The 27868-nt window shown below is 42.6% G+C and overlaps 4 protein-coding genes across 4 annotated transcripts; all 4 read right to left on the minus strand.

Annotated features, from left to right (window-relative positions):
- Positions 1-2226: 2226 nt before the first annotated feature.
- Positions 2227-8292, minus strand: mybl2b (v-myb avian myeloblastosis viral oncogene homolog-like 2b). Its single transcript, XM_072382886.1, has 15 exons — positions 8053-8292; positions 7489-7585; positions 7340-7411; positions 7150-7242; positions 6842-7062; positions 6602-6734; positions 6446-6505; positions 6135-6332; positions 5727-5999; positions 5410-5552; positions 4734-4833; positions 4530-4640; positions 3409-3525; positions 3188-3319; positions 2227-3082 (listed from the first exon to the last, which is right to left on the minus strand). Exons 1-15 carry the CDS (start codon positions 8070-8072, stop codon positions 2954-2956), a joined length of 1899 nt encoding a protein of 632 aa, XP_072238987.1. The 5' UTR covers positions 8073-8292; the 3' UTR covers positions 2227-2953.
- A 508-nt stretch (positions 8293-8800) lies between these two features.
- ift52 (intraflagellar transport 52 homolog (Chlamydomonas)) lies at positions 8801-16290 on the minus strand. Its single transcript, XM_072382887.1, has 14 exons — positions 16220-16290; positions 15612-15780; positions 13531-13618; positions 13236-13365; positions 13056-13131; positions 12866-12937; positions 12646-12772; positions 12480-12563; positions 12294-12362; positions 12051-12205; positions 10989-11076; positions 10788-10896; positions 10151-10296; positions 8801-10073 (listed from the first exon to the last, which is right to left on the minus strand). Exons 2-14 carry the CDS (start codon positions 15728-15730, stop codon positions 10032-10034), a joined length of 1305 nt encoding a protein of 434 aa, XP_072238988.1. The 5' UTR covers positions 15731-15780; positions 16220-16290; the 3' UTR covers positions 8801-10031.
- Positions 16291-16678: 388 nt separating this feature from the next.
- On the minus strand, positions 16679-22150 carry srsf6b (serine and arginine rich splicing factor 6b). Its single transcript, XM_072382888.1, has 6 exons — positions 21948-22150; positions 20209-20351; positions 18988-19106; positions 17837-18039; positions 17674-17745; positions 16679-17572 (listed from the first exon to the last, which is right to left on the minus strand). Exons 1-6 carry the CDS (start codon positions 22052-22054, stop codon positions 17173-17175), a joined length of 1044 nt encoding a protein of 347 aa, XP_072238989.1. The 5' UTR covers positions 22055-22150; the 3' UTR covers positions 16679-17172.
- A 116-nt stretch (positions 22151-22266) lies between these two features.
- On the minus strand, positions 22267-26104 carry acot8 (acyl-CoA thioesterase 8). The gene is made up of 6 exons (XM_072383210.1): positions 25915-26104; positions 25524-25660; positions 25029-25254; positions 24015-24172; positions 23623-23814; positions 22267-22966 (listed from the first exon to the last, which is right to left on the minus strand). Exons 1-6 carry the CDS (start codon positions 26091-26093, stop codon positions 22848-22850), a joined length of 1011 nt encoding a protein of 336 aa, XP_072239311.1. The 5' UTR covers positions 26094-26104; the 3' UTR covers positions 22267-22847.
- Between the last annotated feature and the right edge of the window lie 1764 nt (positions 26105-27868).

A 27868-nucleotide genomic window follows, 5' to 3' on the forward strand; every position in this document is an offset into this window, starting at 1 on the left:
GTCAACAAAAATAAACACAGCAGATTGTACTTACACAGGAAGCTTAGGTCCTTGTCTCATCTTTTTGCTCATATTTTCTAAGCCTATGGTGGAGTCTGCAGTCTGATTTGGAGTCCTCTCAGTCCTGCACAGCAGCATCAGAGCCAGGGACCCAAAGAAACTGAACAAACTGCTCAACAAGGCTGGCTCTGTGCTGGGGACTGCTCAGGATAATACTGCACACCCTGTACATAACAATCATTCAACAACAGTGTGTTCAGTCAGAGGATTCTGTCGCTCAAAGAATGTTACAGGAGGTCATTCCTGCCCACAGCAATAATTCAATAACATTCACTTTTTCAATTTTTTTTATTTTTGACTTTTATTAGTGACTAACAACTGTTATTCTTTTTTTTTGCTGTAAAATCATTTGCTTTTTCAGGACTAATAAATCATTCTTCATAACAACTCCATTAACAATGGCCTCCTGACAGCCACCGCCCCCTAGAGTCCATTTCTGATGAGGCTTCAGTGACCAGTGGATGGATCAGCTGAAGGTCTAGATACATCTCTCAGGTCTTTACTGGATTTCTTGAAATTTTGTTCAGGACATCAATTTGATATTTTGGTCTTTTTTTGTAAATGCTTTTTTTTCCAAGGGCACACGGCTTATTGAGCTGATGTGCTAAGTTTTCAGTTAGCAGCACTTTGTGAATCACCTTATTGGTGCAATAATACTACTTTATGTTTGCCAAACTGTTTTCTTTGGCATTTTTTTGGCAATGGAGGTAAAGACGGGAACAGATTGTGGTTTTATTGATAGTACCAAAAGATACCGCCTAGCCTAAAGACAGTTTAAAAGAGGTTCTTTGCTAAGCTGTCAGCTATGTGCAGACGTAACTCTGGTTCATCCCTAGAGTTAGCTGCTGTTTTTTTTTCACATTTGAATGCATTTGTTACTTCAAGATTGGACTACTGTAATTCCTTATTATTGGGCTGTCCCACATATTCTCTGAAAAGCCTCCAGCTGATCCAAAATGCTGCAGCCAGAGTTCTGATGAGAACTAACAGGAGAGATCATGTTTCTCCAGTTTTAGCTTCTCTTCATTGGCTCCCTGTTAAATTCAGAATAGAATTTAAGATTCTTCTTCTCACATATAAAGCTCTTAATGACTGAGCTCCATCATATCTTAAAGATCTCATTGTAAGATATTTTCCTAACAGAGCACTTCGCTCCCAAACTGCAGGTTTACTTGTTGTTCCCAGAGTTTCTAAAAGTAGAATGGGAGGTAGAGCCTTCAGTTATCAGGCCCCTCTCTTGTGGAATAAGCTGCCAGTAAATGTCCGGGAAGCAGACACCCTTTCCACTTTTAAGATTAGGCTTAAAACTTTTCTTTTCGATAAAGCTTACAGTTAGGGATGGCTCAGGTAATCCTGAAACATCCCATAGTTAAGCTGCTATAGGCTTAGACTGCTGGGGGACCTCATCTGTCACACCTTTCCTCACTTTGTTCTCTTTTTCCCCCTGTTTAATTTCTCAATTGATTTTATGTACATGTGACATTATTGTGGTTATTAACGTATGTTTCCCTGTTCCAACAGATATCCTTTGAATGGTGTTATGGTGTTTTTCCCCCCTCTTTTCCCTCTTTTCTGTCTTCTCAAACCCCAGCTGGTCGAGGCGGATGGCCACCCTTCCTGAGTCTGGTTCTGCCAGAGGTTTCTTTCTGTTAAAAGGGAGTCGTTCCTTTCCACAGTCGCCACAGGCACGCTCAGGACGGGAGATTGGACTGAAGACAAGTTTCGGTGCAATCTGTTGGTTTCCTTAGCTTGGATATTATTTTTTTTTTAATTGGCTCTATATGAATTAATTGGATTATGATTACAATGAATTGAATTCCAATTGGCTTGAATTGGACTATATTACTTAAGTGCCTTGAGATGACAATTGTTGTAATCTGGCGCTATATAAATAAAATTGAATTGAATTGATTTGAATGATTCGTTGGACGGTTTTTCATAGTTTAAACACATTCCCCATAAAATGGTCATGATCAAGGATTGGGGAAAAAAAAAATCCTGGAGAACGATTGCTCTAAACGAAGTCTGACTGCTTGTTTTACATATTCCACTGTTTTTTTTTCTTCCTTTTGCCTTTATTTGTCCAAACTAACACTTGAAAAACCATCGAAAAAACAAAGTTCAACACAAGCACCTATTAAAACACTCCACATTAGACACGGTGAGTCAGAACATCAAACTGGTGTTTTATTACATCACCTGACAAAGTGTCGTATGTGTAAAACAACATTCAGCACGAAATATTTACAGACATGCCTAATAACATTATCAGATATTAACATTAACAGCCCTCTGCTACCTGGCTATTGCAGAATAAAACAATTTTCTCTTTTGATCTTAATAAGCTTTGCCAACTGTAGAATTACTGATGTCTCGCTGTTAAACTGTGTGCGTTCCCCCCACGGGGGGATCTAATCAACGTGTTTTGCAAAGTATTATACAAACATACACACAGCAAACCGATCCTACAACAACAAGTCTTCCTTCAGTGCGTCACTGAATTCGCTTCATAATAAAACAAGATATGGAGGTGTTATCTGAGTGTTTGTACGGTTCAAAACGGTACAAAAATCCTGTTAAATTCCAGACACGTTATGCAATGTAAAACCATGCCTTTCAGTGATAGCAAAAGTGTATAGTCTTGATTTTCTTCACCCCTCCAATCAATTTAACTTTACCAACATGTAGAACCAACAACAACGAGAAGGAGCGCCTGTGAGAGTCTGCATCTAAAAGCACGGCTCCTCTGTGCAGCGTCTGGACCGCTGGCGGCTCGGTCAAACTGGACTGAGCACACACACAGGACACGTCCTTTTCTCCACCGCAGTGAGGAAAACGGCAGACACGGCAACACAAAGCTCTGTGTGGGCGCCGCGGTGGCGTGAGGACGATCTCAGGACAGAATCAGAGCCCGGTTGGGGGGGTGAGATTTGAGCGAGCGAAGGTAGCGTCGGGCTTTCTCCGTCATTATGAGCTGGTCTTTAGTTTGTCCACAAACAACCATCTCCCATTCTTTTGACATCTGAGGAAACAACAAAAAACCGAACAGCTTCAGATCAAAGCAGAGCACCGATGGCTCTTTTTCTGTCCTTAAAGATCCTTTTTAAAGGATAAAAGGGGAACTTACTGGAACTGGAGGCACTGTACTGGGAAATATGGCGCTGTCGCTGGGTCCCAAAAGGAAGCCCTGATCCAAAATGTTTTCATGCCGCTTGCTGAATGACGACGAGGAGTTGAGAGAAACTAGCACCGGTTCTTCCTAGTGGCCAAAGAAAGGAGTCCAAAAGCAGAGGATCAGGGACGTGTCAGCTCTGAAGAACAGAACATCACTGCATTTACACACTTTACCTTGATGCCGTGTTTTGCTTCAGCCTTGAAGGATTTGCGCTTGGATGTGGGCATCATCTGACAGTCCATGACATCTAGGGCCAACGATTTCCGCACTTTCTTCATAGGAGGGCGATGCTGATGTAAAGAATTGAAAAAAAACAACAACTTCTGAGTGAAAGCACACTTTCAAAACGGATCTAAGAACACATTCCCAACAGATTCCCAAAGAGCCATGAGCTGAAAACTTGGTATTATTTCAGCACGGTGAGCAATGCGACCTTTAAAAGAAAATTAGGAAGCTGGACAAGTGGAAGACAAAAGAAGAAGAAGTGGCAGTGTCTGGCTTTCACTGCATGGTATTTAGTTTCGGAAAAAACAAAACTGTGAGCGTTAACGGGAACAAACGGTGCAAGTGGCACAAATCAACAGTACGGACTAGAAGAGGTTTACCTACTTAAGCAAAAAAACTTTGATGTCCTTAAGAATACAACGTTGGGAGAGACATGTATGATCATTTTCACAGGAGGAAAAATAAAGATTAATAATAATAATCTCCCGCCAAAACACTCTCCAGGACATATAGTAATATCATCCAAGCCCACCACAGAGAGAAGACGTCAGGAGAGAAAACTGAGAGCTCAACATGAGGAGCAAACTATTCAGGAAGCCCAAGAATAGAGAAGAGCTATGAACATTCTTTGTACAAAGGAAGGAAACTAAAGATGGAAAAAGAGCCCAAACATGCAGGGAAAGCCATCCAGGAATCACTATTTTTACACACAGTGAGGTTCCAGGAAATAACCGATAAACTGTGAAAAAGAGGAATGCAAATCTAGCTGTGAGTGTGGACGGGTGCAAACACTGTAATGACGTAGAGGACAGTAACACAGGTGCGAGCCACTGACCGGGATACCCTCCGCACAGGAATGTGAACAGAAAATCCTTTCTGCAACTCATCAAAACACCGTCATCAGATTCAGAATAAAGTCAAGAGTTTGCACACGGGCAGTTTTAAAAGGGAAAGAAGTGAATTATTCTGCAACGGCCAAGTTGTGCACGTGATTTCAGCCTGATCAAGCACATTTCACTCAGAAAACAACAAAAAACATCAAATCAAACCCCCCCCTTTTTTCTTTTACCGCTGTTTTGCGCCGTTGCTCAGGTGTGGTCGAGCGTACGACGACCAAGTCAATTCCCGAATCTCTCAAGATGACCTCGTTTATGTCGTCTTCGAGGTTTGGCGTCTGAGGCTACGAAAACAAGATAAGAAGTGTGGTTATTAGAAAAAAAGAGAAGAGAAACAACAACCATGGAACAGCTTGAAAACACGGGGCGATGCTCACCAGAGGCTGCAGGGGGCCGTATTTCTCCAGGGCATTTTTGAACGGCGTCGGGGTGCGTGGGGTCGTGCAGAGCTCCGATTTGTGGTTCGGTGTCACAAAACTGAAGGGGCACAAAAAGCCAAGACTCAGAACCAAACCAACACAGTCATCTGAGCAGAGTTCCTTCAGCGCATGCACTACTTTCCATGAATTTGGCGCTTTGCCGAAACGCTTTAGCAACGTCGGGCTGACAACGTCGGACCTTTGTCACGCACGTCAGACCGGCTTGCACTCATGTGATGTTAATGTGACACATGATCAGCTGAATCAGACCGGTTAATTCAACAAAAACGGTCGTGTCTGAATCAAAAATTCATCCACTCCTTTCAAAGAATAACAGCCATCTATTAGAAATAAATGCAAGAGCGTAAATGAGTAAATGTCCGTTCCATTTTTGGTTTTCCAAGCAAAAGTGGTGCAACAAGATGGTGTCATTGAGAAATTGTCAAGTCAATCAGTCAGTTAGTCAAACCGATAAAATGTTTAAATGACAAATATCGACCGAGCACTGCAGCTCTGCCACTGACGACCGGCTGAATGGCTACGATGTTAGCTGACACTGCAGAAACGCTACATCTGCATATTTTGCAGACTGGACCCAAGAAACCTGTCACCACAACCCCTGACGATTACTTACACCGAGTTTTCTTTCTGCGTGAGCGGCGTCTTCTCTCGCTGTAGCGGCGTGGTTACGATGGCCTTCTGGCTGCAGACCGGCGTGGACGTGAGAGACGGGTTCTCCAGGTCATGAGAGTCCTGCTTGGTCCACAAGTTGAGGAACTAAGCAACAAATGTTCGCCGGCAGCGGTCAAAAGAGGCCAAAGATGGTATTTCAACACTCCGATAACAATAACAAACGGTTGAAACAACAACAGACATGAGGACCTGTACAGGTGTACTTATAATCAAACCGTTTTAGACACCAGTACCACCGTATCAACTGTGAGGACTTACTTGAGATGGAGAGAAAGGTAAGATTTTGACAGGCGTGCTCTTGGGAGTCATGGAGTGATTGGCATCTGGAGACCAGGCGATGCGTCTCCGGCTGTGGCGGGTCAGTATGGAGGGTGGGGTGATCCCTCCGGGAGAGATGGGGATGAGTTCCCCCTTGTTGCCTTTGCTCAGCTCCTGCAGGGCGCTGCCCTCCAGGCGAAACTGGTGGCGCTCTGGGCTGGGACTGTCCTCGGGCAGGTCGAACGCTGCCAGGTTGCACCAGCCGTCGAGGTCCTTGGAGCAGAAGAGACGTTTTCATCTCTTTCTTTCTTTCACCAAGTCGCTATCTTTAAGTTGACTGAGGTTATAATCTGTATGTAATAAAACGTTTCATGCTGTGTTGCCACAGGTGTGTTTGGTTTTATTTACCCCATCCACCATGTCCAGCACCTCCTTCAGTGCCGGGCCTGTAGGGGAGAGGAAACCGGAGCTGTCCACCACCCAGGTGCCGCTCATTTCTCCTGCCGCATCTGCTTCGGTATTGGGGCTCAAACTGTCCCCCTTTGGTGAGGCGACAGCTTTTGACGGCCCTGCTTCACTGGGGATAGAGGCTGGTGTTTCCTGCACCTGATGGGACAACAACAACACTTACTGAAGCTGTTTGACGCGTTTTCCCTCAAACTATCCAAAATAAGCAAAAGATTGGCATTATTTTTAAAAGGAAGTGATTTGTTGCTTACTGAAAGATTGGCTTTATGATCGGTGTCTTTGTCTGAACTTTCTTGAGAGCAGCTGGTCATCTACATACCCCCCCAAAAAAAAAAAAAAAAAAACAGTTTAAAGACATCTCATAGTTTGTTCATCTTTGCAGGGAACATCAAGGGGAGCCGGCCCACCTGCACATCTTTATTAACCCAAGCCAACAGCTCCTCGAGTTCGTTTGGCCTGAACACCTCCCCGGCATAGAAACCCATCTCCAGCTTGCGTTTGATGGTGGAATTCCAGTGATTCTTCACAGCATTATCCGTCCTGTCAAGACACAAAACAAACTTTTTGGAATGTCTTCACACCCACAAACCAGGTTTGTTCTTACATGATCCTCTACGGTGAGCGTGAAATAGAATAGCGGCGTTCACCTTCCGGGGAGCAGCTTAGCAATCTCGGCCCAGCGGTTCCCGTGCAGGCAGTGGGCCTTGTAGATAATGAGGTCCTCCTCTGCCGTCCAAGACGACTTCTTCACGCTGGGATTGAGGTGGTTGTGCCAGCGCTCTCTACACTGCTTCCCCAGTCTGCCCTTGAGATGCTTGGCTACCATTGCCCACTGTTTGTTACCGTAGATCTTCACAAGTTCTATAACCTGCGGGAAAATCATATACGTTTATCTCGTCTTCACTGCTCCCAACAAATATTCTGTGCTCGAGTTACAGGCTGAAACACCACCTACTTTCTCGTCCTCTTCTTTGGTCCACGGGCCTTTAACCAGTTCTGGATCCAAGACTTTAAACCAGCGGTGCTGACACTGATGTTCAGTGTGATTCTAAAGAAAAATACATGAAAGAAAGTCAAGTCGACACAAAACAGCCAATGAGTCCCTGAGGCAAAATAGAAAGATGAGAAAAGTGGCTCCGACTCACTGGTATGCATGTGGCGATACGTTTCCAATCATTTGATCCCAGCTTTTGAACTAGTGTTTTAAGCTTCTCATCCTGGAAACAGAAATAAGCAGGTTTTATGTTTGCCACCATTTTCCATGACAATCACTGGGACAAGTGACAACATTCACCTCTTCCTGCGTCCATTTCACCTTCACTTTCCCACCATCCCTCGGCTCTGCCACATCGGAATCAGTATCTTGATGCATGGCCTCTTCTCCATCCTCACTGAGAAACATACAGCTATGATGTGCACGAGTGCAGCAGACAGAGTTCAGATGCTAGGAGCTAGCTCCTGACCCGCCCTTATAGGGTGTTGAGGACAGCTTGATCAGCAGGTTTATTTTGATGTTTAAGCGGTGATTTCACTGCTAATAGTCGCGTCACCAGTTATATTTGACAGTTTGGTAGAGTGCTAAGATTAGAGCAGTAACTTTTTTTGTGTGTGGTGTGGGTAAACATACAGTGTGGTAGGTGTAAAATGAAATCCTGAACCCTATCCACCGAGAACGGAAAAGGGCGGCAGTCATGAGTCAGTACTCAAAAAGTAGGGGAAGGCTTAACGTGTAACAATTAACCTCAGTCAAAGGTATGTCTTTAAAAACCGTCGAGTTATCAGGTTACCTTTAACCACCTCCTAATACTCCAATTTCTGACAAAGGGACAACTTATCCACACAAAGATCAATATCTTACCCGCGCGTCCACCAAGACATTTCCCTCTGTTTTTGTTGTTTGCGCTCAGACGTTGATTTTCGCTGCCGCCAATGCACGTCATGTGCTCGTATATTCGGGTTTATATCTTCAGTTTAGCGCTTGTTTAAAGTGGTCGGTAGTGGTGAAGACACAGAGCCTAAACTGAGACGTTACAGCCCGTGAACAGCTGCTGCGGAGCGCCCTGTCTGTCCGCGCTCCTCAATTTCTATCTCGCGCCCTTCTCCGTAGTGAAGCCAGAGCAGTGACGTAGCGGCGCACTACATGTGCGCATTGGGTCGTACAGGAAAGAGGAAAAACCTCCGATGGGATGTTCCAAAATAAAACATTTTCAAGTACTGAACTTTTGTGTAAGACAAAGAATGCAATAAATGAATGAATGGGTGAAATTTCATTTAAAATGTTTTGCCGTATTCCATATCTTAAAATAAACTGGATACACTTGAGTGATTTAAAGCCAAAGTTTTTTTTAAGGCATACCAAATATTCTCAGTTTTATGTGAGTGTAAAGCTAATGTTTGGGAATTCTGGAAGCTGAAATGGGGAATATGAGAATATAACCCTAAACTATTGGAACTTTAGAGGGGCATTTCTATTCCATTCATTCAAATAAAATTTTTTTTAAAAATGTAATTTAATGACTCACTGAGATGCATTTTTAAAAAGTAATCAATAATGAGTGTATGTTAGCTGTAGTTCTTTTATTTGTCCACAATTTGGCCAGAAAATCTAAAAATATGCCATTTTTTCTTTTATTTCTTTGAAGCAATAAATCTTTACAAACAAACTCTCGTCTACAAATAAATACAGAGAGCTTTTACAAATCTTTATCATACTTTTTTTTTAAGGTAATCACAGCTAAAAACGCAGTTGTAGGTTAGCAAAACTGTATACCTCCTTCTTAATCCAGACTGATGACCTGCTCAGCTTCCAGCTGGGTCAATTAACAAGCAGTTTAAAACCCATGTGAAGCAGGTGAGGGATGCAATGGAACAGGGACACGATGGAGAAAGCGCTTGTCATAAAAGGTAAGATGGCTGGCCTCTATCTGTAAACAGACTGTTTGATTTCCAACAAATAAAAAGAGAAGATTCCTAAAGATATGTAACTTTTTGTCCTCTAGATATGAAGAGCTTTGACTGCTCATCTCCATCGGAGTTTGACAGAAAGTTTTTTGGGGAGCAGAGTTTGCTGTCTGCTTTGTCTCTGGAACAATTGTCCACATCCAAGGCATCAAATGACACCGTAGCCGATGGATCTGACAGCCGGGCGTCTGTCCTGGCGTCTCTCTGCCTCTCGTCGGACACCATTTCTCCTTGTCGGGGGTTTTCCCTTTACAGCTCCAATGCTCAAGAGCCTGACGGTTGTAGCCTGAGCGTACCTCTGCAGGGAAAGTTCTCCACTCCTCACATACTCGTTCAAAAGCCCAAAAGCTCTGCTTGTTTTGACCAGTCCTACAGTGACCTCACTGCCTCCCAACTCTCATGGGATGTGTCTCTGATCAAACCGGAGAGCAACAGCCCCAGGTTCAACATGGAGTCCAGCACTCAGGAGCAAATATTGAGTCCGAAACAACAACATTCACAGGAAGTTTCTCCCTGATTTGGAAAGGGGCAAGAACGCTCGCTGACCGCGAACAGTATTGGAAGGTAAAAGGACAAAATCTGGAGTCTACAGCTGTACATGATTTGAAAGTTACAAACGAGGATGAATAACTGTAAATTTAAACATTAGAAGGAATGTGAAGATAAGAGCTTTTTAAGATGAGAATGTTCTAATAAAGGAGTACATTTTAACTTTTAAGTGTTCCAACAATGAGATGCAAAAAAAAAAAACAACCTGCAGCTACTGAATACCACAGACCCCTGTTTGTGCTACAGTCTGTTTAAACACCCCCACAACTTCATGACTATTTACTTCAACTTCCTCCGTGACACTATTAAAAAGGTTTTTAGTTCCAATCACAATGGCGCGAATTGTGCCTCTGTGTCAATATCGTGTTCCTGTAAGGGACAGAGAGAGGGGGGGGTTAGTACTGGCTGAGGCTGATCGTCACAGCGGATTTGAATAGCACTCGTACCTGGTTGAGTTTCTTGAACTCTACGACCTGGAAGAAAATGTGTTCCAGGATGTGCTTTGCATCCCTCTGCTCTTTATCCAGTTTAGGCATCAAGCCCAGAATTTCACCACATTTGCGCACATAGAACTCAAGATCATCGTCCGTGCCTGTGAAAAGGAAACGCGTTAAATTTGCACACTTTTTAATAGATTTCCTCTAAAATTGACCAGAAAACACAATCAGAATAAGATGTGACTACTGGTACGCTAACATGTCGGTGAACTGAAGTGCAATTGAGCTTAGCTAAGACCTCTGATACCACCGCAGAGCCTGGCTTTTGGACTCTTTGATAACAATCTTGATTATTACTTTAGCTTTTTTAGTCTGTTGCACACAGCATCCATTCTTATCCAACAAACAACTACTTATTGGTCTGACCACAATACCACTGTGTGATGGTGCGTCCCAGATGACTCCGAGCCCAGAGAAGATGGCGCAGCCTTTGGCCTTTTTTGTTTTTTTGTAGTGTATTTGTATACAACTCTGCACTGTAGAGATTGATAAGTTTCCCCTCCCCATGTGGTTAATCAGCTATTTATAAATGACTGTTAGGCAGTTTTTTTTGCATTTTCTGCATATAGTGAAGTGTTGCTCATACATTTATTGGTGAGCTGGGCGAGGCGCACTTTCTCAGACGAGAACGTCTCATCTAGATCGAACAGGTCCAGCATGGGAGGAGGCAGATCGTTCAAAGCAGGGGGAAAGACCTGAAAGACAAAACCACAAAGCACCACTTCATATTTCGACTGCAAATGACTCCACAAGTTCTATCAATGTGGCAAAAAACACAGACGCTTACAGCGGGTTGATGCTGCGGCAGAGGAGTCTCAAACTGCGGCGTGATCAGCTGGAGTGGCTCATTTTTCACATTAAGCTGCTTATAGGCACTGAGACGGAGAGATGAAAAAGGTTTTAGCTATGGGGAAAATGTAAAGAAAAACCGAAAGCAGTGATTTGCTAATCTCATCAACCAATATTTCATTCACAAAATAAAAATAAAAATAGGGAGACTGTTTCATGAAAAAATATGAGCTCATCTGGAATTTTATGGCAGCGAAAGATCTCAAAAGAAGAAGTGAGTGGTACAAAAACACCAAACAGCAGGAGGAACCTGATTTTGGTCACTGGCAACAGGTCAGTTACATGCTTACAAAGAGAGGCAGAGTCTGAATGTGGGCAGAGATTCATAAATCGGATTAAAACCTCTCAACAGATTTAGAAGCATATTCAGACTCTTCCTCAGTGAAAAATTGTGAAGACTTTCAATATTCCAACATCTACAATAAGAAATATCATTAAAAGATGCAGAGAATCTGGACAAATCTCTGTGAGCAAAGAGCCACAAACAAAAAATTCAATAGTGGATGTCTGTGTTCTGCTGGCCCTCCAGGACTGATTTAAAAACAGACATGATCCCGTCACAAGAATCCCTGCGTGGGTGCAGAACACTTCAGGGAATCACTGCCTGTGGCCACAGTTCACCGTGCCATCAACACATGCAGGTTAAAGCTCTATCGAGCAAAGAAGAAGCAACGTGAACATCATGCAGAGACATAGCTATCGTCTCTGGGCCAAAGTTAATTTAAAATGAGGTGGAAAGCTGTTCTGTGGTCAGACAAATCAAAATGTGGACTAAACCATCCTCTGGACTGAACAGGGAACATCTGCAAAACACAACAAAGAAGACACACAACTGTTGAGGAGCTGTGGAATAACAGGAATCCTGTTAAAACAAGAGGGGCTACCACAACCCTTTTTTATAAATAAAATATTGGTTTATGATGAGTAAAAATCAAGGCTTTGTGGTTCGATGCATTTACATTTGACAGAGAATCCCGTCTTTTTTATTCTGCATTCTCACCTTATGACTTGAGGCAAAGTGTCGGTGGACAAATTGAACAGGGACATATCAAAGAGGGAGGTGAAGTCCCTCGGGTTCTCATCACCTTCTTGTAAACAAACTCTGAGATGTTCTGACAAGCACCCAGTGTCCGGCAACATGGTGTAATCTGTGATCTTGGGAGCAAAAGGGATCAGGAAAATGTGCACGTGAGCTAAGTCAAGACAACTGGCGTTGACAATCTTCCTTCAGTCGTGCACACACCTCTGGATCTTCTGCATCGATCTGATTCAGCTGAATATTATCAGTCATCAGCCACTGAAGCACAACATCCTGGAATGAAATGAGGCAGACAAAAAGAGGCTTTGAAAGTCTTTACGAGGCTTGATTTACATTCCTCCACCCTTCTGATGGATCACTTAACAGCCTTTAAATGTAAAAAGGACTCACTGTGATTTTACTGTTCTCCTCTTTGTCTATGTACTGATCACTGAACATGTGGCAGGAACCCAAAACAACCAGTTTGCCAGACTCCTTTGTGAGAAATAAAAGATCTTTCAGCATAACTTTCCAGGTGTACACTTATGGGCTTTATGAGTATGAAAACCCCGCTGACCTTTCCTTGATAGAAGGCCAGGACGGGCCTGTTGAGCGGGAAGCAGACGGAACCGGTCGAAAGAACAGCCACAGCAGGCTTCATCACGCTCAGGGTGGCCCCGTATGGGTACACAAATGTGATAGCCCTAATTAAGCAAAGACAGAAAAGCTCCATTTCAACCTCACAGTTAAATTGCGACAGCGTGCAGGAAACAGGTATGTAAAAGTAAATCATTTACTGTGCATTGTTTCCAACATTTTCATCTTCAATGACTCCTGTGACCACTTTGCCAGCAGCACGGCTGATTTCTCTGAACAAAAAGGAGAGAATTGTAACTTTAATGACAAATTCAGGTCAGAGAAGTCCCATCTTTAGGTGAGAACGCCCCGGCGTTCGCATGAGAGGAACAGCGTGGTGCGGTATCTGACCGGTTCAATACGCCGTTGGACACAAGCGCCTCCTTAGGATGGAAGTATTTATAGTACACGTTCCTCACAACGGCATCTGTGTTGACAATGAGAGGAAGAAGACACGCACCACATCATCAAAAACAGCTTGAATGGGAATCCTCGCTGTTGGCTGTCATTTCAGCTCATGCCAGTACGCACCACTGTTGACCATGATTCCAAACTCCTCCAGGAGAAAGTTGATATTAGTGTCATATTTCACTTCTCCTCCTTCACCGAGCATGACCAGCATATTTCCCCCGCCGTCCAGGTAGTGCTTCAGCACCTCTAGCTACAATAAAAAGGGAACAGCAGTGTGAAAACAAACAGCAGCCTATCAGCAGAAACTTAAAGGCAGCACGATACAAGCTCATTCCAAAGTGGTCGCGAGCTCTCGTCTCCCTAATATCCAAAGCCTCGTCTCACAATGCGCTGCTTTCTTTTGTTGATACATCACCTCTGATGCTGTGAACTTCTCCCTCGGGCCTGCAGTGATCCACAGCTTGGCACCTTTTAATTTCTCCACAGAGAGTTCTTCCTTTATACTGAAGAGTGACAAAATGTATCTTTGTGAATGAGGTAATCTTATATTACGACAGATATAGTGAAGATACAGTAAACCACCGCAAGAGGTTCACATAACAATAAATGTAACCAATTACATTTATTGAGTGCATTTTGGAGGTACCAATACTTTACAATAGCACTACTATTATTTACTAGTTTACTATATACTAGTTTATACGTCTATTCAGCAAAATTCCCAGTCATGGAAAATTAAAGTACACCATTGTTCAAGGCTGAGGTTTTATGTATCAAGATACAAGTAAAGAAGAAAAATCTTATGGTCCTCACTAAGTCTTAAAATCAGGTAAATACCATCTCAAATGAACCATGACACATGACTTATGACACTGTGTAATTATCTATTCAACAAAAAACAAGATAAGTGAGAGAAAAACCACCCTAAGTCCACCCCTTACTGCTTCCACAGGAATTAAGAGAGTAAGTAGGAGCCAGAAGCAGCTGATCAAATTAACTCCATTAACTGAACATCAGCAAGTGTGAACACCTTTATAAAAGAAGAAGTTTTGGCAGTTTGATGGTTTGGAACATTCAGGTTTGTGCCAAGGAGGAAAGACATCAGCAATGGTCTTAGAGAAGCAATTGTTGCTGCTCATCAATCTGGAAAGGGTTACAAGGCAATTTCCAAACTATTTGGAGTCTATCATTCTACAGAGAGAAAGATTATTCACAAGTGGAAAACATTCAAGACAATTTTTGTTCTTCCCAGGAGTGGACATCCCAGCACGTTCAAACCGAGGTCAGACTGTGCAATGCTCAAAGAAACTGCAAAAAACCCAAGAGCTACATCTCAGACTCTACGGGCCTCAGTTAGCATGTTAAATGTAATGTAATGATGTAGTTCATGATAAGGTTAATGACAGCACAGTTAGAAAAAGACTGAACAACTATGGCTTTTTTGGAAGGGTTGCAGGAGAAAGCCTCTTCTCTCTAAAAAGAACACGGCAGCACAGCTTAGGTTTGTAAAGTTACATCTGAACAAACCACAAGACTTCTGGAACAATGTCCTTTGGACAGACGAGACCAAAGTGGAGATGTTTGGTCATAATGCACAGCAGCACGTTTGGAGAAAACCAAACACAGCATATCAGCACAAACACCTCACACCAACTGCCAAGCACGGTGGTGGAGGGCTGATGATGTGGGCTTGTTCTGCAGCCACAGGACCTGGGCACCTTGCAGTCATTGAGTCCACCATGAACTCCTCTGTTTACTAAAGTATTCTAGAGTCAGATGTGAGGCCATCTGTCTGACAGATAAAGCTCAGCTGAAACTGGGTCATCAACAGGACAATGATCCCAAACACAGCAAAAAATCTACAGCAGAATGTCTGAAAAAGAAAAAAATCAAGGTGTTGCAATGGTCCAGTCAAAGTCCAGACCTCAACCTGACCTAAATGCTGTGGTGGTACCTTAACAGAGCTGTGCATAAAGGAATGCTGCAAACCTCAATGAACTGAACTAACACTATGAAAAGAGTGCGCAAAAATTCCTCTAAAATTATGTGACAGACTGATAACGTGATTACTTGAAGGTATTGCTGCTAAAAGTAGTTCAACGAGCTAGAGAATCAACAGGTTGACAGTTTCTGCATAGACAATGACATTGTGCAATATGTCATGCCGTTGTTCATTTGAGATTATTTTCAAATAATTCTAATAATGTGCTGATACTTAAAGCCTTATAGATTAAAAAATGGTGAACTTTCTCTTTCACAACTGCCTAATTATGACTTAGGTGACCAGTTATTCTTTTACATCTCTTTATCAAATTGCACAAACATTTCACATCAGTAAAAACATCCAAATATTTCTTCGCCCACTGGACATAGACAGGTTTGTGCCACTGGACACACACACACACACACACACACACACACACACACACACACACACACACACACACACACACACACACACACACACACACACACACACACACACACAAATCTCACCTCTGAATTTTCCACTGAGCTCTTAGTCTCTTCTGCATGGATTTGTACCCATTATTCGTTGTAAACAGCTCTCTTTTTGAAGCATTGAAGATTACAGTGTTGTGCTGTTCTTTCTCCATTATTTACAAGGGACACGCTTCACAGCTGCCTTTTATATGCATCCATATACCTGGGGAAAAAAAGGTTTAAACTCCGAGTTAGACCCCGTTTCTATGGTCTGTCGTCACTACGTTACTGCTAGCTTTTATAGCTGGACAATAAGTTAGCATTTTTATTACACCACACGAAGCTCACCCTCCCGTAAATAATGAACCAATTCTCCTTTTCAAATGACATAGTAATTAGTCTTGAAACTAGAGGATTTGAGTTCCATTGTTGTATGCTTTGGATGCTGTTAGTAAACATGGCTCTGAAACAGAGGCTAACGTTAGCCGTGAAGCTAAAAGGCTGTTTTTACCACAAGCTAGAGGTCGTAGCTTGCCTTTAATGTGATTTGTTCTACACATATTTACGTTAACACCGAGCAACTTTAACTATTCAGCGATATATTTCAGTTCCGTTAGCACGTTAACTTGAAGTTTAATGCTAATTAATGTAAAAAAAATTACCTCAAAGTTCTCCTTGAAGAGATGCATTATGGGAGTGTGGTAACTAGGGGCGCTAGCGCATGGCAACCAAGTAGCACAGCAGCATATCAAAATAAAAGCGCCGAAGTTGACTAATTTCAGTGCTCGAGCCAAAATAAGGTACTGCACTGACCTTTGTTAGAACTTTTTACCCTATTTGACACTGTAAACTAATGTGCTGAATGATGCTATAGGAAGCGACAGTATCAAATAAATGTAATAATGTTTCCATAGTTAAACCTTATGACTGATTTGTTAATTAGATCGCCGACTCTGATACGTTCTCATTCTTAATACAATGTGAAACTTATTGAGGACTTTCATTTCCAACGTAAAGACGACACATACAAAAAAGCTCTGTATGTAATGTGTCACCTTTCTTTTTGTCAGTTTTTTCAAAGAATCTTCATGCTCATGGATAAAGGTAGAGGAAAACTTTTCTTAAAACTTCTGTTATTTTATTTCAATATGACATTACAAATAATTCTGGAGATTGCTTCAAATGCCATTCCCACTAGAGGAAGACATGGGATCGGTAAAGATAAACAAGTAAGAAAAAGCATTACGGGACACTGAGATGTGAATCTATTAGCTGGAAACATTAGTGTCAGTTTGAACTTATGACATTTTGTATATGTAATCAAAACAGGAGCAAGTTTTTAATCTGTCAACAACTTTTGGACTCAGATCACAAATGTAGACCTTCTGAAAACAACCAAGAGAAATACAGTTACTCAGAGAGTTACAAGAGTAGTAATCCTCCTCTAATACTGTTTGGAATTTTACAAAGAAGTTAAACAAAAAAAAACAAAAAACAAACACTGTCAAGAAAATTCTAATCTCTGCAAAGAAGATGCGACCCTTTCTGTCTCAAACACACCAAACACAGGCCTGGGATGCACCATCATTTTTTGAGTACACTGTAACAGAAATGATCAGTCTCGAGAAGCTGATCTGGATGGAGAGCGGGACCTGGAGCGGGAGGCGGAGTGCTCGTCAGGGGACCGGGAAAGCTGCCGGTCCTGTGCAGGAGGCGATTTTGAGGTACGTTTCTTGTTACTTTTCTCTGAACGGGTCCGCGAGCGGCTTCTTGACCTCCTGGCGGAAGATTTCTCCTTCGACTGACTGTGAGACTTCTGCTCCGCTTTGACTTTGGATCGGCTTTCGGAGCGTGACTTGCGAGTGTCTGAGCCAGAGCGGGACTTTTTGCTCTTGGAGGGACTGTGCGATTTGCGATTGTGCGAGCGGGACTTCTCTGGGGACTTCCTCTTTGATCTGGAGTGCGACTTCCGTCCCAACTTGGAGTAAGATCGACGCTTGCTGTGAGACCGAGAACTGCAAAAAAAAAAAAAAGAATTAAAAAAAATCAAATCAATAAAACTGATCGGGCAGGATCAAACACCCCTCGGAGTGTTACAAGACGTGACTGCCCTTACCGTGAGTGGGACCTGGAACGACTGTGAGAGCTTCTACTTCTTCGGCTGCGAGAGCGCCGTCTGCTACGAGACCTGAAGGTTCGAACAAAAAATAAAGAGGAAAATAAAAAGTTTTCAAACAACCGCAGAGAAAAGAGAAGAAACTTGTCATGGCCAGGCTTACCGGGATCTGCTGCCAGAATACGAGCGCTTGTGTCGAGGTTTGTCCGCCACCAGACGGATCTTCCTTCCGTTAATGTCAGTGCCGTCCAGCTTTTCTATGGCTCGTTTCATGTCTGAACGGGATCGAAATTCGATGACGCCCTCGTTGGCCCGCCCTTTATGGGCATCGGCGTAGGTTACTTCACCTGCCTGCCGCATAAAATCCTGCAAAAAACACAAATTTGTCAGCCAAACACAACAGAGCAAAGACAATGAACTAAAGCTGAAAGCTTCTTCTTTGAAAACATAAAACATTTAACCAAGCATTTCAATCAAATTTCAATAATCCTAAAGTGGCTTAATAAAAGTATTTGGCCCCTCATAACAACGTCTGGTTCGTGATCTTTTCAATCAGCCAACAGGCAGTTTTACACAGGGATTTCCAAAACAACCTGCAGCTGCTGCGCGCACATGCACTTCACAGCATGAGACGCACAGAGGATGCTTGGGGTTTGTTCAGAGCATGCGGACGCAGGACCTGATGCCAAAAGTAGGCTGTGGAAATCGCTGTGTTTCATTTCTCACATGTCATCGCGTTGATATCAGTACAGCATGAAACTGAACTCATCCACGATATCGAAACAGCACGAAACGCAAACTCTCAGTTAATTCTACAGAAGAGTAAATACTACATTCACACTATCGGATCCTCGATCTTCTGTAGTTCAGGAAAATCTCTGCAATAAATCTGGAGCGAATGCTGCGGGCATTTACGGTAATCCATGCAGACCCTCCGGAACATCTCTAGACAATTCCAGCACAATACGTAGTATTCAAAATCTACCGCACAGTACTAGAATACTTTGGTGCAACAAATGATACGAAGAACTATGTTAGCTGTTGTCACCTTGACCCAACGCCTACCACCTCAAGACTGAACATCCAGGGATTAACAAGGTGCTGTCGACTTTGTCCAAAAACTCTGAGAGCACCGAGTAACCAAAGCTGCGGCAGCCTTCAGAGCTAAGGAACCATGAGCATATTCACACACTGCAGCCGATAAGTAAAGCTTATCGACAACAGTGTAGCAGTGTCCGAAGACGTGGGTACGGCGGGTTCCTTTTCATTTAAACATTTTCTATTTGTGCAGATCAATCATGGCGGACCTCTTACCTTCAGGTCCTGCCAGCTGCACCTGCTGGACAGGTTCTCCACAATGAGGCGGTGCTCAGTGCGAACGGGTGGTCCGTACTTATCCCTGCCTGAGCGATTCCAGCTGCTGTAGCCGCTACCTTTGAGGAAGACAGGAACATAACTATTTCATTTGAAGCCAGAGAATTTACGAAAGGACTCCCAACTGGCATAAACAATCTATTAAATCACTGCAGACTGGACTTCTCCCCTTTCACATTTAAATAGATTGCTAGCAGCTGTCAAACAGAATAAAATGGGGATTAAAAATGACAGTGGTTTTTAGTCCAGACCCTCTGGTTTCAGTCGTGCTGATTTTCAGCTACACAGCACCTCAAGTCAGCATGTACAGTCACAACAACTCAGTCAACAATAAATTGCAGATGGAGCAGGATTAAAAACCACATGAGGATTAGACAGCAGTTCTTGTCCATCACCTGTGTCTGTAGTTTCTTTGAAGTACTCCCATTTCAAACTACTGAAAGGCCAGAACTTGGAAAAATAAAACTTCCTACATTCTAGTCTTACTGATTAATGCCATATTCCTGGTTTTGCACGCTTTCCATTTGTAACTTTATAAAACAAAGGTGGCACCTACCAAAAACTCTTTGTTTTACTACAGAGTACTGGGAGCCAAATCAGTGGCTGAAACGTGTGTTGGTTTGGTCCTCTGCCATCAGTAAAACCAACAGGATTCCTCACCATCACCCTGGTCTATTGGAAAAGGATGCTGTCATCATGGCTTCCGGTTATGTCAACCAATGGTCAAAGGGCAAAGGTCTCACACACACATTGTAAGGGGGGGAAAGCCCAGGCCAAACGGGTCAGGCAGTCATCTTTACCCTCATTGGACTCGGACTCAGCCCAGTGGACTCTTTCAAATTGAAACATTAAGCACTTTGTTAATAGTGACCGGTGGTGACAATGTAAACACTGCAGCTTCACATGTCTTACCTTCGCTCTAATCAATGTCATTCATGGGATTTTAATAAACATCTCATTGACTGTTTGAAAGCTGTGTTTTTTTTATCTGCGGTCAGGCAGAATGGAGTGCTAATGGGAAAAGATGTATTACTGTAGCATGCCGTTTTTGTACCATGGGTCAGTGAACATGAATATTGTCACGTGTTAGTTCACAAAGGCTGATCAGAACTCTGCATCTGCATAAAAACGTGTGTTTGCACTCAGATGTTCTGAACTTACTGCGTCCCCCGTGGCTGTGTCCGTCCCTCCGGGGTCCGCGGGCGTGTTCAATGACGACTCGCTCCCCGCAGAGCTCCTTTCCATTCAGCTCATACACGGCATCATCAGCGTCTCGCATGTCCTCAAACTCTACGAAGCCGTACCTGCGAGGAGTCAGCGTGCCCGAGTCAAAGCAGGAAGCAGCCATAAAAAAATCTCATTTAAAAAAATCTTTATCTGAAATGTCACAAGCCAAGAAAATGATTTTCACCGTCTTCACCGACCAACTTCAATATATTTAGAAAATATTTACAAATCTTGAATTGAATGCCAGCAAAGCACAAAAAAGGGGTGGGGGGGGGTCTGCTTGTGTTGCATCACCTTTTAACTAAATCTTTCACTTGTTGGGGAACTGAGGACACAAACTATTGCAGTTCTGTGTCCATTCTTACTTAATACAAGATTTCAGCTCCTAAACACTCTGTGGTCCCAGTAACCCGACTTTCCTGTTCATGGGACCGTACCACCATAGATACTGAATTGTGCACCTTGTTGGTCTTTGATGGTCTCCCAAAAGCAGCAGAAACATGAACTTCGCAGTCCATCTGTCTTTCCGTCCATCTGAGATGAGCTTGTGTCCACACTATTTGGAATTCTTTCTGCCCACAGTTGACGTATGGCCTCCTCCTTTCACCGCAAAGCTTCAGGTTACAAACTGTGCTCCTGAACCCACGTGCAGGTCGTGATCATCGAGGCATCGTGGTTACTTATGCAGCGGAGGACTCAAAGATCAGGTGCATCTACCAGTGGATTCTGTTCTTGACCTTCACACACTAACATTTAACCCAAATTCACTGATTCTTTTAGAATATTACACACTGTAGATGTCAAAAGACCAAAGTTCATTGCGATTTTACATTGGGAGGCATCTTTTTAGAACTCATCGATGAGTTGCTTGGAAAGAGAAAAGCTTTTATACCCAATCCTGACACCCTCACCTGTCACCAATGACTCTGCCCATTGTAGAATCTTCCAGAAGCTGTAGTGTTCTCTAAACATTTCTTCCTCTTTCTGTCTTTGCTGGCATCAAATTCTAAATGTGGTAACATTTTACAAACACAACGCAGTGAGGACACCGAAAGCAACTTTATTTGTGCCTGTATCCAAGTTTTTTCTGCATCTTGGGAAAGCTTCCCAACTTATCTAGAAAATGGGGGGGGGGGGGGGGGGGGGCTTTTTCATAAAGAAAAATATTAGCTTTATATGTGATGAAGACTGTTAACAGGAAGCTGAAATAAAACAACTAAAGAAAGTTGTAGGGTAACCACTTTAATGATCCGCATCACATAACGTAAGCCTGGATAAAATACGTTGCTAGCATCATTTGAGTGGGACAAAAAAGGGTATGTCTGCCCTCGTACCGTTGCCAAAAACGTCAATATTTCATGATATATCTTGACTTTCTAAGAATGGTCCTTTGCAGCTGCTGGTGTTTTGCTTTGCTTTGATTTATCCGTCTTCAACAAGCCACTAACCTCGTCTAAAGAAACGTTACACATGGTCTTAAATAAGGACTACTACCATCAGAGAACACTTCCAAATGGGTTTACAGAAATGCTAACCACATAAGGTACAGTTTGAGGGCATTTGTTAACATACGCTCACACTTTTATCAAGGCCCTGCCTCAGTGCTAGCATTAATGTAGCAATATTGCTAGTTAGCTAGCTAGCCACATCCTATGAAGATGAGCTGTTCTTACCCATTTTTCAGGTCAATCTCTAATAATTTGCCATAGCCACTAAAAAACCTCTGAATGTCTTTCTCGCGGACATGGTAGCTAAGCTTGCCGATATATACCCGCGGCATTACTACTGAGGGTATTCAGAGGGTTTTTATACAAGTTAAAGCAACTTGCAGCTGTAAACTGGGCCTGTGACACCACCGGTGACTGACTTCCGGTTGAACTCTTCAGGATAAAAGCGCCTTAAAAAGTGTTTAAGAAAAAAAAAAAACAAAAAAAAAAAACTGTATCAGTAATGACAGCATTAGTTTTCCAGTAATGGATCGGGCTTTACAATTTGATTATCTAGTTGATGCCATTTACCTGCTTCATGAAGTATATCTTCACACAAGAAACAGTCATCTAACTTTCTATTTCATATTACATTTAGTGTTTTTTTTGTCATTTCATAATGAGACAAAGTAAGAGGCATGTTTTCCACCATTAACTCACAAATAATATCAATGTGTGAATTCACTACATTTCTGTTTAATCCTTTTAAAGCAAAGGTGTGGAAAAAAAAAACAAGACCACACTGCCTTGTTATCGTGGCACGTTAGAGGTCAAACATTACAGCCAAGACTTTCCATCAGAACAAGGCGTTAACGCGACAGAATTTAAGATACAAATATAATGTCATGGCCGAAGGCTGTCAACATGTTTCCTGAACATGACGAGCCTGCAACCATCAGCATCTTTTCAATATTTCACTGAAAACATTAAAGAAGAAAAAGAGAGTTAAAAAGCCTCCTCTCTCATTACAAAAAAAAAAGGTCATAGACATTACCAACATCTAGATGTTTAAAATTCACAAATAAATTATTATTCTGTTAATATTATTAAATAAAACTTCTTAGAGACGTTCCTATATCAATGTTCCTATAGTTTGCTGGCATCTGTGGCTGGTTTCACTCTCAGGACGCCCTCCTGGGAACATGAGGCAGCCAGCACCCCATCTCTTCTCCACAGTCGGCCTTGTACCAGTCCTCTACTGCTCCCTATGGGATGTGGGAAAACACACACATTAGGCTTAAGTGGGAATGCAAAAAAGTGCTATGTAAGTGTTGAATTAAAATGTACCACAAACACTTATTATTCTGCTTAAACCACATGGCGCAACTATTTTTTTCCCTGTGTGACGTGCACGTTCATGTGGAAAGAGGTTCTGGAAGAAAATTCAGTGAGTACTTCACAGAAAATGTCCCCATCTGCTTTTCATATGCAGTGTATCCAACAACCAATAACCACGCATGTGACTTTGTATTCTTCGGTCTCTGTGCCACCTCCAGTGAGAGAAGAGGGACTGATTGACACTTTTCGTTTGCAGATACTTAAAAGGTTGAAAGTTATACTCGTCATTCCCTTCTCATAAGAACTATCCTCAAAGTTTGTAAAAGCTTCTAATGACTGAAAGCAAGTCACAGATGTTGAGTTCGATCTACACCATTTAAATAGCATCGGGCATCAATTCTCAGGCATGTATACTTGCTTATTATACTCCTGCGACACGTTCCTATGAAACGGCAAGAAGAGTGGTGTTTGCTTCTTGAATCATGCGTCTCCTACAAAAACAGGAAGCTCACAACTAAAGCATCTACGGGAGGTGAGTGCTGCTGTTCAGAAAGTGGCCACGACACAGGAGCTGTATACTGACCTGCCCATGGACTTTCACACTCGTACAACATCCATTCATCACTGCGGAAAGTGCTGTGGAACCACATGGCATGGTCCAGGGAGGCAGTGAAGCGGGCCTTGTATTTGGAGTACGGCAACAGGATTGTGCCCAGGAGAGCAAAGTCTGACACATAAGCAGCCACGCAGCAATGCAGCTTCATGTTACCTTCACCTACGTTGGCACACACAGTTAACACTGCTTATATTGCGTTATACAGGTAATGTTTGACTCATGTTGTAATGATATGTGGTAATCATCCAGTTCTAAGTTATTCAAATATCCTTACATCCGTTTAGCTTACAAATCAGGCTACATAATTAACAGAGTTATTATTATATGAGCCTTTGACAGTACGATCGAGTGCATTGTACCAATATATCCTCGTGCTCGCCCCCAGAACAACCTCTTGGGTTCTGCCGGAACCCGTCTGTAGAAGTGTGCGGGGTTGACAGGCTTTATCTCAATGGGCACCTCATTAGCCAGCAGTTTGTTAAGGCCTTCTTTAGCATTCTCCGTCAGGTCTGGTTTCCTACAAAACAACGAGAACAGAATAAATACACGGAGCACAACTGTTTATTCGGTATGTTTATTGTTCAGCACCCCCATCAGTAGGGATCCCCCCCCCCCCTCATTTAATTTTTGGGCTGAATGGCAGCTCTACTCTGCTTACATAATTGACACATTTCAGAACTGGGGTCCAATCAGATGAAAATACATACAGAATGAACCCACTAGGTGGCACTAGGGCACAGATGAGTTTTAAACTGTCTCCATTTCCTTTGGCCTCCTATTTCACTGCATTCAGGGCATGGCCCCGGAGTGCATGGTTGTTTGTCTCATTTGTCTCCATGTGGTCCCTGTGACAGACTGGCGACCTGTCCAACAGCTGCTGGGAGAGGCTCCGTTCAATTTATCAATACAATAACCGCTTTAATATAAAAGGAACAGGAAGGAAAGGACAGAGTCATTTCAACAAAGAAAAATCTAAAAAGTTTGAACCATTTAAATGGAGATTTACTAGTTTACACATGCACCCAAATGCACCATTAAGTCCCTCGTTGTCAGTGACAGTTGGTGCTTTTCAGACAAATGTACCGTAGATTATTACTATTTCAGCCGTGTCTATAAGTAGTAAAATGACTGATAAGTTAGTAAACATGGGCAGCTAATAGACACGGTCAACCTGCACCACCTTCTCAGAGGGAGGGGAGGTGAAATGAGGGCTCGTGTTATTCTGGGGACCATCTATTATGAAAAAGCATGCTTACAAAACTGTTGCTGGTTTAACTCAATGGAACACTGTTTTCAGTGGTATAAGAGTCACTAACAGATAACTGATGTCTTCGATGAAAACACATGAACAGGGAGATGAACAGGGAAACAACCTGAGGTAATTGTGGATGAGCTCCTCCACAGTGAGCAGGTCCTCAGGCTGAGGGACCACCGGCATGGTGAACTGGTGCTGCAGGGGGCTCGGCTGCAGCACCTGGAAGGAAGCTTGGCAGATCAGTATGGGCTGTCCATGCTGGATGGCCTTCACAGAGCGCACCGTGAAACTGCGGCCATCTCTTGTGCGGTCCACCTGGTACAGCACTGGAACCTTAGGGTCCCCTGGAAAACACCCCAAACAGTGGTTTGCCCATGATGGAGGACCAAAACATTCAAGGCAACAGTAATAAAACTAACATTCATACAGTTTTATAACAAATTAACGAAACAAGAAGTGATTCACAAAGGAGTTCCGCCAGCATATGACGAGCACTTTAATTAGGAATGGTAATAAAACCCGTAAACTATCAGAACATTGCCTAATTGAAGTTACCGTAATTAGTTTCACCTGTGCGCCTCGTGCTATGAAAAGACACGCGCGCGCCGCTTACCTGCTCGAACAAAGTAGCAGTGGAGGGAGTGGGCATAGAGGCTGTCGCTGACAGACTTAGCAGCAGCCACCAGAGCCTGACCGATTATCTGTCCTCCAAACAAACGCTGCGTGCTGGGAACCCAGTGGTGTGTACCCCTTAGGAAAGTTAGAGAAACTACTGAAATAAACACTCGAACATTTTGGTAGGTCTAAAGCTACAGCCCTGCAAAAAAAAAAACCTGTTCAACTTCCAGTTTGTTTTATTTCTAATTGAATCGTCATTTCAGTCACTTGTTCAGCAGATCTTTTTTCTAATATTTAGCATTACCTTTAGCAACACGGTTGACTAAGATAAACTTCCTAACTTGTTTCGCAGAAGTAACAGCAGGTGACCAGAAAGCATTGGTTACCTGTACAGGTCAACGTCCAGCTTCTCCAGGTTTAACACGCTGGTGACGAGGACACTTTTGAGGTCCGGTGCGGGGATCTCTGAGCTGTTGTTTTCAGGTGACTCTGTAACAAACAGGTTATCGGCGTCATTAGCTGACCGGTTGGGGCCACGGCTGCCGTTCAATTCTCGCTCTGCCATTTTTGTTAGGCACTTCCTTTTAAACTAAAGCAGGTACTTATCCTACACATAAAGCTCTGTATCACCCCCCACTGGTGGGAGAGAAATATTACAATCTGTAGACAAAAACCAAAGCAGACGCGGTCTGTCTCATTTTTCTTTCCCTTCTATTTTTTTCTCAGTTTCTCTTGATCGTCTAAATTGGACGCATTCAATTTCTAGTATAACATTGTCAGATATGGACTTATATGTTGGCAAAAATGTGCTGGATAAGATGTAGGTAAAAACTAAACTGAACGATTCCTAATGGTTTAAACAGTATTTAAATTAGAGGTGTACAAAGACAACATAACACATTTAGAAAATAATTCATTCTGGATGGGCAATCCTTAATCAGGCTCAGCAATATTTCTGAACCTCTGTCATTGAGCACACTTAGATACATAAACATACACCTTCTTTCACGTTTTTGTAACAAGACATAAAAAAAAACTCTGCTTCTTGTCAGGTCTTAAAACAATATAATACAACTTCAGATGAGCTGGTAGTGATGCATACTTCATGTTTCCTGCTGAGACTCAAAGACTTTAAGAAGGCAAGAAGCTCTGACTAACTTTTGACAGATCACACCTGTTGACTGAAAAGCATTCCAAGGTATACCTGGTTAGAGAATGAAGATTGTGCTCAACTGTCAATTGAAAAATCCACAATATGACTTTTTTTCTTAATACTCCATATGTGTTGTTTCACATAATGAAAGCAGGACACTCTAAAATCACTTCTGATGTCTTTCCTCCTTGGCATTGTGTAAATAATGACACCACGTAATAGTCATGTCCATCTCATCTTAGGTTGTATTTACTTAATTCAAAGACCTCTGTATGATTTTTTTTAATGTCCTGACATGTAAAACCTTCTAAATGAACGAGTGTGTACTTTCTTTTTCTTTTCTGCTATGATACATTGCCATAGCAAAAGGCAAATTGTTTGCATTTTGGAGCCGTTAATTGAGGTTTCCAAACCCCAAGTAATGCCTGGAATAGGATCCCAAATACAGCTGAGTTGAAGAAGCGACATCAAGGATGCAGAGCAGGAACAAAATGGAGAGAAAGGAGGAAGAATCTTAAACTATTTATTCTCTTTGTCATCATGGAAGTGTCAGACCATTGGCAGTTAAAAAGGAGGAGCTTGGAACCCTGGTGAGGGTGCAACAGGGACATCAGGAAGGCAATATCTTTTCACAGAGATCCGGTGACAGAAACAAACTCTAACACCTCTCTGCTCAGCTTTTTATGTGGGGAGACAGAGACTGCAGACAGAGTGGTAACGGTAAAGGAGGAGGATCGCAGTGCTTCTTAACAGCAGATGGTATAATCATGGACATGTCACTGAGAAGGTGCACCCCAGTTAGCTATGAGTTCCTGTCCATGTTGTCTACTGATAAAGTTCACCTGTTTCGGCGTGGTCAGTGTTGTGTGTGACATCTTCAGCTGAATTGTTGTCAAGCTACAAAATCGATGACCAAATTCATCAATGGCAATCTCTAAAGATTTCTAAGTCACCTCTCTGTGCTACATGTCAGCTGGATTCTAATGTATTTGTTATCTATCTATAGGAATAGCATTTCTTTATTAACAGTTTATACTTCAGCAGTGTAATTTCCCTTTTGAGATTAATAAAGTATTATTGAAGTGAATTGAACAAAACTTCTTGCTCTTCGCCCTATAGGAAGCCTGGTTCTGCTGGAGATTTCTTCGTGCTAAAAGGGAGTTTTTTTCCTCTCCACTGCTGCCAAA

Source organism: Leuresthes tenuis, unplaced genomic scaffold, assembly GCF_036924035.1.
Source record: "Leuresthes tenuis unplaced genomic scaffold, fLeuTen1.0.hap1 SCAF_3, whole genome shotgun sequence".
Classification (NCBI taxonomy): Eukaryota; Metazoa; Chordata; class Actinopteri; order Atheriniformes; family Atherinopsidae; genus Leuresthes; species Leuresthes tenuis.